This window comes from Rattus rattus, chromosome 4, assembly GCF_011064425.1.
Source record: "Rattus rattus isolate New Zealand chromosome 4, Rrattus_CSIRO_v1, whole genome shotgun sequence".
NCBI lineage: Eukaryota > Metazoa > Chordata > Mammalia > Rodentia > Muridae > Rattus > Rattus rattus.
Window position 1 is genome coordinate 84,427,386 of NC_046157.1, and position 15,630 is coordinate 84,443,015.

Genomic DNA, 15,630 nt, shown 5'->3' on the forward strand with positions numbered 1-15,630 from the left:
TCAGTGGTCCCCAGCTCTGAAAAAAAAGAAAAAAAAAAACCCTTTTCCAATTCTTTTGTTACAATGCAAGTTTATTATAGAAAAATGAAAAATTACGAAATCACTTTTACTACAAAGAGAAGTCACAATTTCATACTATAGAGAAAAATATGTTAACATTTAGATGTTAGATTTTGTTTTGGTTGGTTGGTTTTGCTGTGAGGGCAGATCAAGCCCAGAACACCATATACAAGAGCCTCAACCTGGTCCTGATGTAACACGTCCAGTCCTGATAAAAGTCCTTTCTCACACACATAGATACCTTTCTATGTGAGGTTTTTCACTCTTCTGTAAGACCTAATTTAAACATCTTCTTTTTTTAAAAGGGTTATTTGAAATTCTTTTTTTTAAAAGATTTATTTATTTCATGTATATGAGTACATTGTCACTGTCTTCAGACACCAGAGGAGGGCATCAGATCCCATTACAGATGGTTGTGAGCCACCATGTGGCTGCTGGGAATTGAACTCAGGACCTCTGGAAGAGCAGTTGGTGCTCTTAACTGCTGAGCCATCTCTCCAGCCCCTTAAACATCTTCTTAGGGCTAGGGATATAGCTTAGTGCAGAACACTTGCTTGCCGCATTGCCAAGGCCCTGGGCTAAAAGTCAGAATTATAAAGAGGCACCACGTCCTCTTATGAAGACCACAGACCTTCCAGCTTCTCTTCCCTCCCAGTCTTCATGCTGGGGCAGCACTGGAAGACAGGAGAGAGTTAGAGCTAAGCCAGCACGGGAGGAAACAAGGCCCTCACCTGCACACCGGCTCAAGTCTCTCACCAGCCGAGAGTCAAGAATTTCAGCGCAATAAAGCTGGAGAGATGGCTCAGTGGTTAGAAAGCCAAGTGCTGGCCGCCATTCTAGAGGACCTGGGTTTTGTTCTCAGCACGCACAGCCACCTATAACTCCAGTTCTGGGGGATTTTGGCTTCCATGGGCATTGCATGTACATGATACACTCACACTGCAGGCAAGCTCTCCCACCACCCCCCAAAATAAATACATCTTTAAAACCCATATAATACAGCAAAGGCACGTTATCCTAGGTGTACAATGAGATGGCCTTAAGTACCTTCCTGGTGCCTTAGGACCACCATGGCTGCCTGTTTTCAAACCGATGCGTCACCCCAAATGCAAACTCTGTATCCATCACGCAGAGCAGTACTCTTCCGTCCCCAGCTCCAGGAAACCTCTCCTCTGCCCTCCGCTCTCCTGTTAATGGAGTCATACTGATATGTCCTCTTACGGTTGGCTAATTTTTATTTCAAAGAATTGTTTCAAGGCTTTCCCGTACTGTTGCGTGTTGTAGAACCGTGCCCCTTTGTAGGCTGAGTTATACTTCTCTGTGTAGATATACGCTGAGCTCCATCCGTTCACCTACCTGTTGGATACTCAGATTTCTTACTTCTCTGTAATGCACATCCATATACAAGCGTCTGCCTGAACTTCTGTTTTCTGTCCTTTCAGGTATATACCTAGCGGTAGAATTGCTGGATTACGTAGCAATTCTGTGATTTACTTTCTGAGGATCTAGTGTCTTGGCTGTTCCCCGCCCCCCCTTTTTTTATTTGTTTAAATACACGTGTATTTCAATACCACACGCATGTCTGGTGCTTGTGGAAGCCAGAAGAGGGCATCAGATTCCTTAGAACCGGAGTTAGAGGTGGTTGTGAGCCATCATGTGGGTGCTGGGAATTGAACCCACACGGAGTGTGTGCCTGCCACAGGATAATAACAGGAGTTGGTTCTCTCCTTTGGCCACACCGGTTACCTGGGATCAAACGCAGGTTCTCCGCAGGTTCTCCGGCTGTGCAGCAAACACTGATGGTTCTAAAGTGCACATCTTTTGAATAGGTTTCAATACCTTCAAGCTGTGAGTCAGTAAACCACACTCAGGGACTTTACTGAGAAGCAAAGCCAGTCCTGTTGTCGAGGTCTCATGTAGTGGGAATGTAAGATGAGATGATTCTGGGGTTGGGGATTTAGCTCAGTGCTAGAGCGCTTGCCTAGCAGGCGCAAGGCCCTGGGTTCGGTTCCCAGCTCTGGGAAAAAAAAAAAAAAAAAAAAAAAGATGATTCTAACCCTGCCGCTTGCCTTCCAGCACTGCTTCGGGGCTGGGTCAGAAGACCTCCTCCACTCCATCCTCCTCCTCTTCATCCTCCTCCTCCTCCTCTTCCTCCTCCTCCTCCTCCTCCTCCTCTGCCCAGGCTAATCGGTCCTTGAAAGTCTCGCTGCCTGAAATCCAGAAGGAAAAATATCCCGAGGAATTCAGCCTGCTCAAGTCACAGACAAGTGAGTGGCCCCGGGCCTTCCTCCACAGGCCTCTGCTCCCGGGACCTGATGTGGGAGGAGTCACGGAAGCCCTCCCCCGCCCAGCGCTAGGCATTTAGCATGTTTCTTCTCCTGTCCTCGTGATAGCCGTGTGGGAGGTGTGGTCATACGGTCTTCAGGTGAGAGCCAGGAAAGGTTGTAAGGCAACATACAAGTGTATAGAATGTAAACCCTCTTCTTCAATATTCTCCAACAATATCCTGCCCAACAACTGTGAAGAACGGAAGTTTGAAATGTATATGTGATTTGTGTATACACGCATATACACATACAAAAGCCGTCATATGCTCTATCATGTAGCTTTGGCCAACAGTGACCTGCAGATATGAGGGTTCCACCAAAATACGATGATGCAGCTGAGAGCTTTTACTGCCGAGTGATGTCATAGGTTTCCTAATATCACAACACACACGTGACTTGTGTCTGTGGCTACTGTTGGCCAGTTATATAAAAGCATAGTGCACACATCATATCTGATAACAATAAATTACTACACTACTGGTTCAGATATTTAGTACCCTACACTACACCATCATTATAAAGCGTACTCTTTCTACTTAGTACAAGAAGTTAAGGGTCTGGGCAAGGTCCCAGTGGCCCCAGTGGGCCAAGGTCTTTGTGGCTAAGTCTGACCACCTGTAGTTTTGATCCCCAGAACACACATGGTGGAGGGAGAGAACTGACTTCTGGAAGCTGTGCTCTGGCCCCCTCACGGTGCTGCAGCATATGAGCATGTGCACATGTGTGCCCAGAACATAAAGTTAACCACAGGACAATGTGCGTGGCTATCCCGTTCCCTCATACATGTGCTAAGGACTAATTACTTTTCACACCTGTGAAGAAGCAACTTAAAAAGGAAGGGTTTATTCTGACTCAGCCGTCCACACAGCAGATGGGAAGACATGAAGACAACTCACACTGTGTCCACATCAGGAAATGGACAGAGAGAGAGAGGCAGAGATAGAGAGAGACAGAAAGAGAGAGCCAGAGACAGACAGAAGAACAGAGAGGCAGACAGACACAGACAGAGACACACACAGAGACAGACACACAGAGACAGAGACAGAGGGACAGCCAGAGAGACATATAGAGAGACAGAGACAGGGGAGACACAGAGACAGACTGACAGACACAGAGGAGACAGAGAGAAAGCACCAGATAGGCAGATGGGTAGGTAGACAGACAGAGACAGACAGACAGACAGAATGGCTAATGCTCAGCTTGCTTCTCTTTATTCAACCCAGGATTCAGTCTACATCCCAGCCTTTCTACCTCAGTTAACCCAGTCTAGAAACCCTCACTGCTGTGCTCAGAGATGTGTCCTAGGTGACTCAGTTGAGACCAGTGCTACCACCCCGACCTCTCTGTAGGTCTGCGTCAGTGCACTGAGCCATTCAGAGAAGAGTGAAGCCAGCCACTGACGCATTTCTCCAGCCACCAAGTGACACACACTAGAACGGCTGAGCTGCGGTATTCGGAGCATTTCCCTCTGGCCGCATCGGTCCTGGACCCTCCCCTGTGACAATGCTTTAGGTCTGGGTGACTGTTTGCATTTGCTATTTCTCTCCTCCTCAAAGATTCACTATTTTTATTTCATGTATGAGTGTTTGTTTGCATCAGATCCCCCCCGATCTGGAGTTACAGATGGTCGTGGACTGATAAGAGATCTTTTCCATTTTCAGAGAAGGAAATGGAGTTACAGAGAGACTCGATCCTCCACGCAAGCGCGTGTAGTTAGGAAGTGGAGCATAGGGAGCAGAACACCCCAGCTCCCCAGGCCTCCTGTCCAACCTCTGTCCTTTGCTGCCCCCCCAGGGGCTTCTCCAGCAGCTCTAGAACAATGGGATTCTTTTGTTGCTTTGTCACTAGAATTAGTTTTATAAGGACAGCTTCAAATGAGGTAGGCACCGAAAGGGCCTGTGTCTAGCTTAAAGTGGCACAGTGCTTTCCCTTCTTTGGTGGGTATGTGTCCACTGAGGATGTCATGGCTGGTCTATGTTGAGCGCTCTCTCTCTCTCTCTCTCTCTCTCTCTCTCTCTCTCTCTCTCTCTCTCTCTCTCTCTCTCCAGCCATCAGAGAGAAGGCTGATCACAGGTACTTGTAGGCTGTTATGACCCTTCCCAGCCTCTGTAGCTGAACATGAAGCTTGTGTGAGTTTTGAAAGACAAGAGAAAACAGAAACAATCGAGCAGCTTCTTGAGTACCTTTCCTCCTCTTCCTCCTCCTCCTCCTCCTCCTTCTTCCCTCCTCCTCCTCCCCTCCCCTCCTCCTCCTCCCCCTCCTCCTCCTCCTCCTCCTCCTCCCCCTCCCCCTCCCCCCCCCCTCCTCCCCTCCTCCCCCTCCTCCCCCTCCTCCTCCCCTGCCCAGTTTCCCCGAGTCTGATGCCCCCCCTGATGCAGAACTGAGGGCTCACATGCACTGAGGAAGGCTCCGCAGTTTAGCTGGGTGTGGTGACACACACCTGTGGTCTCCACAGTTGGGAGGGGGAAGACGAAGAGACCAAGGCTGGGGGCTGGGAAGATGGCTCAGTAGGCAAAGTGCTTACCACACATGCATGAGTGTCTCAGTATAGATTCCAGTACCCATGTAAAAAAGGTAGGTGTGAGAGCACGTGCCTTCAGTCCCATTGAAGTGATGGGTAAGAAGATCCCAGCGATCAAGTCAAACCAATGAGCTCTTGGTCCAGTGGGAGATCCTGCCTCAAAAATAAGATGAGGGGGCTGGAGAGATGGCTCAATGGTTAAGAGCACTGACTGCTCTTCTAGAGGTCCTGAGTTCAAATCCTAGCAACCATGTGGTAGCTCACAACCATCTGTAATGGGATCTGATGCCCTCTTCTGGTGCGTCTGAAGAGAGTGGCACTGTACTCATATACATAAAATAAATAAAATTAATCTAAAAAAAGAAAAAACCATGTATATGTGAGAAGTCTGCAGGTCAAGTAGAGCCTGCGGAGGGGAGGGTTGTAACATCTTGTCATCTAGTTGTCTTGAGGGCCCGGAGCGGTGCTAATGGAAGGGTTTCCGATGTCTTGCAGCAGATGGGCAGCGTCCTGAGTGGACATTTTATCCAAGGTTCAGCAGCAACCTCCACACCTACCATGTTGGAAAGCAGTGTTTCTTCAATGGGGTCTTCCGGGGCAACAGGAAGTCTGTGGCAGAGAGAACAGTGGACAAGAGCCTCGGGAAGAAGAAATACGGTAGTGTGTCTCCTCTATCCTCTATCAAAGTGGAGAGAGAGAGAGAGAGAGAGAGAGAGAGAGAGAGAGAGAGAGAGAGAGAGAGAGAGAGAGAGAGATACACTTGGAGTGTTCAGGCTGAAATGGGATGTCTGTATGTCACTCCTCCCTTTAAGGCTCAGTGACAGAGGCAGGGGACGGGGCAGAAAACTTGTAAGAGTCAGACATGGTGGATGACTTCAAAAAGGCAGCGTTTTCTTGACATAGCAGGTCAGATGGGCATATGTACTCACAGAGCCTTGACAGCACAAACTCAAGCCAGACAAGATCCTGACATAGAGGAGAAGTGGGCACAAGTCCCACCCTTAGCCAAGAAGCGGTTGGAAACTGATATCTTCTGGGAGAGGGGGAATCAGGTTTTTTTTTTTCTCTCCAGTGGCGTGACGCTGGGTATGACACAGGCACCGGAGTAGTTGGCCAAAATAATTAGATTTCATGTTTGGTGGTGGTGGTGTGTGCGCATGTGTTTAAAGAGGGAATAACAACATGAAGTTTGGTGGGTAGGGGGGTTGGGAGACTCTGGAAGAAGTTGGGGGAAGGGAAAGAATATGACTAAAACAAATCTTTTGAGATTCTTAAAGAATAAATAAAAAACATTGTAACAATGAAAGGGGCTGGAGAGATGGCTCAGTGGTTAAGCTCACTGGTTGCTCTCCCAGAACACCGGGGTTTGCTCCTCAGCACCACACGGTGGCTCACAGCAGTCTGTAGCTCTAGTCTCAGAGGACTTGACTGGTGCGAGACAGACATGCTGGCAAAACACTCGGACACACAAAATACTAAAATACAATAAGATAGTGGAATATCAAAATAAAAGCGACATATCTCGCTTGTCCAAAATAAAAAACAAGCAAAAACCCCCAAAACCTAAACCCCTCAAAGGGCCAAGCAAACAAATGTGTACGTTTTATAATCTATAGTGATAGAGTATATATATATATACATACACATATACATATACATACAAATACATATACATATATAGCTTGACATTGACCCAAGGGATTATATATGGTAGCCAGGTGAGCTATATTCCTCCATGTTTTTTGGCTTTTTTTTTTTAAAGGTTTATTTATTTTATGTGTACAATGTAGCTGTCTTCATGCACACCAGAAGAGGGCATCAGATCCCATTACAGATGGTTGTGAGCCACCATGTGGTTGCTGGGAATTGAACTCAGGACCTCTGGAAGAGCAGTCAGTGCTCTTAACCCCTGGGCCATCTCTCCAGCCCTTGTTTTGTTTTTTGAGACAGGGTTTCTCTGTGTAGCCCTGGGTGTCCTGGACTCACTCTGTAGGCCAGGCTGGCCTTGAACAGAGATCTGCTGGCCTGCCTCTGCCTCCTGGTGGTGGGATTAAAGGTGCACCACCACCACTTGGCCATGTTTTTCAATTTAAATTTTTATTATTTGAAAATGTATAATGCACCCAGTGTACTCTGATCATATCCGCACATTGATCCTCACCTCTGATGCTCTTGGAACTGTCGCCCCCATCTTCTTCTCAACCTCAATCTTTCCTTTTAAAATTTTTTTTTCTTTTTTCTTTTTTTCGGAGCTGGGGACCGAACCCAGGGCCTTAGCGCTCTACCACTGAGCTAAATCCCCAACCCCTAAAAATGTTTACTTAGTGAACTTTTAACCTTCAACTGGGGCTGTCCACGGTATGAGGTGGTCTGTGGGTGTTGGGACACTACCTGTGGTCATACTCTTAAATAAAAGCCACCGTCCCTCTCCTTGAAGGTATCAACTGCCAACAGATCCTCAGGGCCTCAGAAGCTACCCCCAGTCTATTCTGAAAAATGTAATTGGCTTGATCTCCTGCAAACCTTGCCCAGCTGCTGTGAGCGTACGTGCACAAGAGCCATGCCTCATTCAGGGGCTGGCTCTCCACACCCGCTCTTCTGCAGCCCTCCATGGTTTTAAGTAGTCATACCGGAGAACACAGCATAGGGGAAAAAGGTCCTGTGAACTTGAATTTCTAAGGCGGGCTAACGAATTTATCTCACGATAAACATGAAGGGACTTGATTGTTCACCGTCGGGCGGCTGCTCACAGAAGACGGCATCGGCTTCAGCCTTACATGTGACTTTTCTGACGTTTCCCACAGATATTGATCCCAGAAATGGAATCCCCAAATTGACACCAGGAGATAATCCATACATGTTCCCAGAACAGAGTAAAGAGTTCTTCAAAGCTGGGGCAACTCTGCCGCCAGTGAACTTCTCACTGTGAGTCCATGTGCATGCCACAGTTTTATTACCTGTCTCCGCTGAGTGTAAATTAACAGTACTTAATTAGTCACTTGTCTAATATCTTGGTGTGTCTGTGTGTGTTATAAGCACCTATGTATGCAGGGGTGTATACTCAACGCATGTGCATGGGGAGGCCAGAGGAGGACATGGAGTGTTTTCTCTATGGCTTTCTGCACGTATGTTTTTAGTCTGGATCTCTCTGAACCCAAAGCTTGACATTTGGCCTGGCCAGCTGAACAGTGAACCTCTAGGATCTGCCTGTCTCTGCCCCTATCGCTGGGGTCACAAGCATACCCCATTGTGCCTGGTTTTTATGTAGGTGCTGGGAATTTGGAACCCAGATCCTGTTGCTTTCAGAGCAAGTCTCATACCCACTGAACCTCTCCCCTAGATCCTGTATAGGAATTATTTTTTAAAGTGGGAGATATAGCAGTGAGATATGATGGAGTGAAAATTCCTTAAAGAGTTCTTATTTACTTAATTTGTGCCTACAAGAGACAAGAAGGCCTGAGGATATAATTCATTGGTGGTGAACTTGCTTAGATGTGCGAGGCCTTAATATCAATCCCCAGTACCACAAAAATGGCACCAGACTTTAAAAAAGCATACACACACACACACACACACACACACACACACACACACACACACGTCACTGGGGAGGGTGTAAGAGAGGGTACTGGAAGGATGAATATGAATTAACTCCAAGGATAACTCATATGGAAATGTCGAGGAACCCATTACATCATACTTTTAAAACCTGATAAAGTCAGAAATAGTAGTTGCTCATTTTGTCTGATGTCTATTACCACACACTTGTAGATAAAGGAGCTTTTGCACTAAGTCTGACTGTTAGTGACCAGTCTGTGGGTTGACTTTAAAGGTGGAAGTGAACTTAGGACAATATGGTCAGAGAGAAGAGAGCCATTCAACAGAAAGAACAAACAGCAGTTGTATTTTATTGAAACTATCTAGAAAGCCAGTTATGCGGGAGTCAGTGATCTTGATGAAACCTAATAAAAAATGAAACATTGTTCTCTGTATGGCCCTGAAGCTTCCTTTTGGGACTGATCCCAGAAGGTAGGGCGTGTTTCGAACATAATGTGTTGCTCTCCATACTTTAAGAGGTCATTGCAATTTTACAGCTGTTTTTACTGTTTTTTTCCCCAGGGGACCTTATGAGAAAAAATTCGACACCTTTATCCCACTTGAGCCACTTCCACAAATTCCCAAGTGAGTTTTCCCCAGGTTTTCTATGATCCCATCTCTGTGGAGCCCACAGTCAGTCAAACCACAGGGACCTTTTGTGTTACATCAGGAGGGTCAGTGCAGTATGGTGGACAGTTGGAAAGACCCACAGAGGTCAAGGGTCTGTGGCGTCTGGCAATGGGAGGGGGACAAATTCTACAGATGACACTGGCCAACTGCCTCATGCCGTGTTGTGCTTGGGTATGCATGGGAAGGGAGTTTACATGGATAAAATGACTGATACTCCATTTTCCAGAATATTAGAATATCACAGAACATCCCTGTACTTGAGGGAAATACTAGTCCTGTTTTTCTACATATATAAAAAAGGTATGCATGTATAGAGGCACATGTGCCACGTGTTAGGGAGTTGGTTCTCTTTGCACTATGTGGGTCTCAAGGCTTGAACTCATGTCGTTACACTGGCAGCAAGCACCAATATCCATGGAGCCATCTCAGTGGCCCTAATTCCTTGCTTATAGACTTGAATATATTTTAAATGAAAAATTATGTGTTGAAGTGTTTTACTCATATGTATGCCTGTGTACCATGTGTGTGCCTGGTGCCGAGATCCAGAAGAAGGTTTTAGATTCCCTGAAACTGAATTTACAAATGGTTTCAAGCCATAGTGTGGGTGCTGGCCAAGAATCAAAACAGGGTCTTCCGGAAGGGCAGCCAATGTTCCTAACTATGACCAAGCCCTATCTCCAGCCCCGATTTCAAACTTTTGCTCTGACCACGACTTTATGTATTTACCTCTTCCCTCTCCCTATTTCTGAATAGAAATAGTCTCATGTAATGTGGTGAGGTTGGCACGTGTGCTCCCGAGTCTCACGCAGCAGGATTCAGTGCTGGGTGGGAAGAAAAGCCTTTTATTCTAAGCTTGGCACCTCTAATGCCTTTGTCATGCTTCATTAGTCCTTCCAACACATAATCAAGCTTCTCATGTCTGTACTTCCTTTTTTTAATAAACACTATTCTAGAATACTCAACATATCAGCCACCGCCTTACCATCCTACCCAATTATTTTAGTTTTTGTAAATTGCCTCTTATGAATATATGAAAATATATTTGTATGTATAAATCATAAAAATACTAAGTAGGGTGGTTTTTCTATTGTGTTATATTATAGTTACATATGTGTACACACACACACACAACACACACACACACACACACACACACACACTTTTTTTTTTTTTTTGGAGACAGGGTTTCTCTGTGTAGCCCTGGCTGTCCTGGAACTTGCTCTGCAGACCAGGCTGGCCTTGAACTCTGCCTCTTGATTGCTGGGATTAAAAGCGTGTGCTATCACTGCCTAGCTTGATCTTTAGTTTTTGAAGGTTGATGCTTTTGAGTGTGTTTTGACTGTTTTCAGGACCTCTCTACGGTCAGTTTAGAGTAGCTAACTACTCCATTAGAGTCTTTACCAAATGCTTGCAGTAATCAATGAAGACTTTCCAGCTCCGTTTGTGGGATCTAGAATAATTTTTCAGTTTTCTATGGAAGCTGGAACAATGCCGCTCATATCTTTGGGCTTATTTAGTGTACACTTCTGTATTACAGTCCAACATCAAAGGAAGTCAGGATAAGAATTCAAATGGCAGGAACCCGGAGACCTGGAGATAGGAGCTGATGCAGAGGCCATGGAGGATGCTGCTTACTGGCTTGCTCCTCACAATTTGTTCAGCTTATAGAACCCAGGATCACCAGCCTAGGGATGGTGCTACCCAAAATGGGCTAGGCCCTCCCACATCAGTACCAATTAAGAAAACGTCTTACAGGCCTGCACACAACCCCCATCTTACGGAGGCATTTTCTTAATCAAGGTTCCCTGCTCAGATGATGTAAGCTTGTGTCAAGTTGACATAAAACTATCCAACACAGCACACAATAGACTATTTTATTGTCCTGCGGCACCCCACCTTATAATACTTCATAACATTCAGCGATCCTCAAGGGAACTGGTATACAAATTTCGGAAGTTCATTTTCTGTGTAGCCCCCACCCCCAAGCTTTGCCCTGCTGTTTCCATGTGTCTAAGGTTTCCTAATGACGGATCTCTGGCTCTTCAGATTTGTTGAGAACACTGTGCTCTGTCTGCTCGGATTGCCTGTTTCCTCAATTATGAAGCCATATTTGCAGGAGGCCTTTAATTCCCATGTTATTGGATGGGTAGGCTTCATACAATTGCTTTGATCTCATTATCCATATCTATACATTTTAATATTTGTTATTTATTAATATTATATTACTATACTATTAAGAACTCTCTGGGGCTGGAGAGAAGGTTCAGTGGTTAAGAGCACTGGACGTTCTTCCAGAGGACCCAGGTTCAAGTCTCAGAACCCGCAGGGCCACTCACGCCCATCAGCAATTCTAGTTTCCGCTGCTCCTCCATCTTCTGGTCTCTGGGCACCACATGGCACATGGTGCAGATGCATAGGAAAAACCCATACAGTTATAAAACTTCAAAAAAAAAGATTACAACTCGTTCTATCCATTTTCATTTAGCTAATATACCATAGGTCATTCTACTGCTTTTGAATCACTCTGCGTTTAGGTCTGTCTTTTTAAATCTACATTGTTATTTTTACATTTACTTATTGTGTGTGTTTGAACGTGTGCATGTCGAGGTCAGAGGTCAATCTTAGGTGCTGGCCACACCCTGCCTCGTTCTGTGGGTTCTGAGGTGTGAACACAGGTCCTTGTGGCTACACAACAATCACTTTACTCACTGGCTCTCTCCACAGCTCCTTGCTGTGGAGGCCTAGGTCCCTTTATGGTCACGTGGTCACACAGTGCCTTTCTCATAGATGGTGTTTATAAATTTAACATGGCATACATTCAAACTCAGTGCGGTTGTGTTCTTCCTGCAGTCTGCCTTTCTGGGAGAAGGAAAAAGCCAACAATTTGAAGAACGAGATAAAAGAAGTTGAGGATCTTGACAACTGGCAGGCGCCGATGCCCTTCCTCCACGGTTTTTTCTCCACTGGTAGGTTCAAGAAATTTCAAACAAAACAAAACAAAACAAAACCAAACAAACAGACAGACAAAAAAAACCCCCAAACTACAGAAACTGGAGGAGTTCAGAAGAGCAGTCCTTTGGGAGGCTGCATGTGGAGCTCAGAGCTGTCAGTGCCTTCTGCCTCCAGGAGGTCCTCTTGGCAGAGGTCCTCTTGGCGGAGGTCCTCACTGTGCTCTGAGGATTGAATGTCTCGCTTGAGAGCTGTTGGCTTGTGAGGGAACACACTCTTTAATGCTGTGCCTCTATCCACAGATGCTTCCAACTTTCCAAGACAACCCTGAGCAGAGACATGAGCCCCCAAGCATGCGCTGACTGCCCTCACAGCCAGCCTCTGCCATTGCTGGTTTTTTTTATTCTTTGCTTTTGACATTGTCTCTGTCCTAAACCATTTGTTTGACTCTAGTGAGGAATCACTGTTTTGCCTTGTTTAACACTCAACTGTGAAAACTTTCAAGATGTGTAGCACTAAGCATAAAGCAGACCTGGGCACCCTCATGTAGACTACCGTGGACAGCATGTATGCCAGTGTTTCTTCCTCTCCCTCTCGCTCTGTTTTGCTGAGCCACTTGACAGCCAGTGACATACATCAGAATCCTTTATACCTTCAGACCTACCTTAAGCATGTGTTCTTGAAGTGGGGGAGATTTTCTAACCACCATATGCAGATTTCCAACGCAAGCTTGGTATTTAGCATCGAAACTAATATACAGCTCATGTTTGGTTTTACTCAGATACAAGATGCCTACAGATTAATGGTCAGGCAGGCATTATGGAAGTGTTTCTGTTTCCTCAGACTGCTATTACAGAATATTACAGCTTATAAACACAAGAAATTTCCTTCTCATAGTTCTAGAGCCTGAAAATTCCAAGCCCAAGATGCTAGCCAATTTGGCATCTGGTGAGGCACTGCCTTCCTGCTCTGCCCTCATATGGGGGGGGAGGGGCAAAGTTGGATCTCTAAGGTCTTTCTTTTTCCGAGATGGGGGTTGTGTTTGTAGTGTGTATGTATATTGCTGTGACAAATACTCTAACAAAGGCAACTTAAAGAAGAAAAGGTTTATTTTGGCTCCCAGTACCAGAGCGATGCAGTCAACCACAGTGGAGAAGACATGGCAGCAGGCAGGGAAGAAAGGCATCGTGGTAGGAGTAGGAGGCTGGCTGCTCACACTGTATCCATAGTCCAATTATGAACAGGAAGAAGTATCAGGCTACAGAGCCACAAGGCCTGCTCCCAGTGACCCACCTCCTACCCCGAGGCTCTTTCCTAAAGGAAAGTCTAATCCACTCCCGGAAGACCCCTGGAAACCAGCATTACCTTTCACCCGGACAGCGGACACCTCTTATTAGGCTCTACCTAATCAAGATCCTATCCATTTTCTTCGTTTTCTCCTATTCTCCTACAGGGTTTCTTTGTGTAGCCCTAGCTGTCCCAGAATTCACTCTGTAGACCAGAATTCACTCTGTAGACCAGGCTGGCCTTGATCTGCCTGCCTCTGCCTCCCAAGTGCTGGGATTAGAGGCGTGCTCCGCCAGCCAGTCCTATCAGTTTTCAATGTCACTCACTGTATTGGGGACAGTATTAATTTCATTTCTCATTGCTGTATCAGGTGAGAAGCAACTTAAGGGTTATTTTGGCTTACAGTTTTAGGGGACACAGGGAAGGCACAGCAGTAGCAACATGAAACACTGGCCACACTGTATCTACAATTGGGAGCAGAGAGGGGTGAATGCTGGTGCTCAGCTGGATTTCTCATTTTTATTTCATTTGTGACCCATGGGAAGATACTGCCCATATTCAGGGTGCGTCTTTCCTCCTCCGTTACATGTCTCTGAGGAAAACACCCTCAGATAGAGCATGTTTTCTCTAAATCTAGTCAAGATAACAATGAAGGCCAATCACCACAGGGACCAAGCCATATCCAAACTATAGCACTATGAAACTTAACAAATCCTATAAAAGACTTATGAGCATTCTGTAGCACCCTACAGCACCTCCTACAGTTTTACTCTGAGGGATTGTTTGGTTGGACTGTTTCCTTTTGATCTTGAGCAACTGACTTCCAAAATTTAGCTCAGTGGTGGCACTGTTTGACAAGGCAAAGTATTTTCCAGTTTTGCTCTCAAGGTCATGTAGCAGGTCTGTGAGGCTTTTCTTGCTTGGTCTGACAATCGAGACAGTGTATTTGAACATATAAACACTTCCACCTTAACTGAGCTGTTTGTCATAAGATAGATTTCAACCCCTATTTGCCTATTGTTCAGTAAAGTCCCTATACACCCATACAGGTCAATTGGTTCTATTTGCTGAATAGGACATTCACATGGCTACAGGCTTTCCAGAAGCTCAGTACTGGGCAAGCTGATTTTGAGATGCACGTGATAGGCGTTGATGAATGTTGTTGGCATAAACGTCTGGGGTATAAATATATGCATGTGACAAAAGAAAACCTCTCTGAGACATGAACATGAAACCTGTGCATTCAGGGCCGGGGGATACTAGTTGCAAACAGAACAATGAACTCAGATGACTCTTGAATCCCTAGGGCCTGAGGAAAAGCAGATTCTCTTTGGGAACACTGTCCCACCTCAGGGCACAGAAGACTCTAGAAACGAGACCCACAAAGATGAACTCCTGAGGAAAAAAGATTAAAATCCACAATTGAATCCACTACAAAGTGCTGGTAGTTGAAACTCAAGCCACATTAGGTGACTAAGACTGTTTTGCAGGGACTGGGGAGATGGCTCCACGGTTAAAGGTGCTTGCTGCTCTTCCAGAAGGAACAAGTTCAGTTCTCAGCACCCAAGGGAAGCTCACAACCCCCTGTAGCTCCAGCATCATGGGGTCTCAAACCCTTTTCCTGCCTCATCGGACATCCTCACACGTGTTGCGTACACATGCACGCACGTTACATATAAATAAAAAACCTTAAAAACCTTTTTTGTAATATGGTATTACTTACTGTGGTAGGGTGCATGCGATTCATTTTGTAGTAATGATGCTAGGTCACTGGTTCTCTCAGTGCTGGCTAATGTGCAAATGAGAAGAAGGGTCTAGGGAAGCTAGTCTGGGTGTTGGGTGTGGAGCTAGGGGCTTGTCTTTAATTGAGTACATTTATTTGGGGAAGATTATAAGGAATGACTAATATTCTTCCCACCCATGTCTTGATGTTGCTGTTGACTTACAGTCCTAATCTTAGGGGATTAAGATTTTTCTGTGTAGTCTCTTGGTCTTGTGTTAAAAGACAGGTGAGGGCTGGCAACATGGCTCACCAGGTAAAAGCACTTACTGAGCAAGCCCGATGACGTGGGTTTGATCTCTGCAGCCTCTGTGGAAGGAGAGAACTGATTCCTGAAAGCTGTCTTCTGACCTCCTTGTGTATGCTGTGGCTTTCAGCACCCCCTCTCCAGTAATAAAAAATGTAAATGGTACAAAAACAAAACAAGTGAGCTAGAAGTTGATATTAAGTATTTTCCTCAGGTAAGTAGTAAATGTCAA

At 45.6% G+C, this 15,630-nt stretch overlaps 1 protein-coding gene across 2 annotated transcripts in view; it reads left to right on the top strand.

The window, feature by feature from the left end:
* Spats1 (spermatogenesis associated serine rich 1) overlaps positions 1–15,068 on the top strand; it is a 25,121-nt gene extending 10,053 nt beyond the window's left edge. The window contains exons 3-8 of one of the 2 annotated variants that reach the window (XM_032900672.1): positions 2,137–2,327; positions 5,404–5,565; positions 7,713–7,833; positions 9,028–9,090; positions 11,986–12,101; positions 14,862–15,068. In XM_032900672.1, coding sequence (XP_032756563.1) covers positions 2,137–2,327; positions 5,404–5,565; positions 7,713–7,833; positions 9,028–9,090; positions 11,986–12,101; positions 14,862–15,064 — 856 coding nt within the window. In that variant the 3' untranslated portion in view covers positions 15,065–15,068. The remainder of the gene's footprint in view (positions 1–2,136; positions 2,328–5,403; positions 5,566–7,712; positions 7,834–9,027; positions 9,091–11,985; positions 12,102–14,861) is intronic. The other variant, XM_032900673.1, reaches the window with a different exon arrangement.
* The last annotated feature ends 562 nt before the right edge of the window (positions 15,069–15,630 follow it).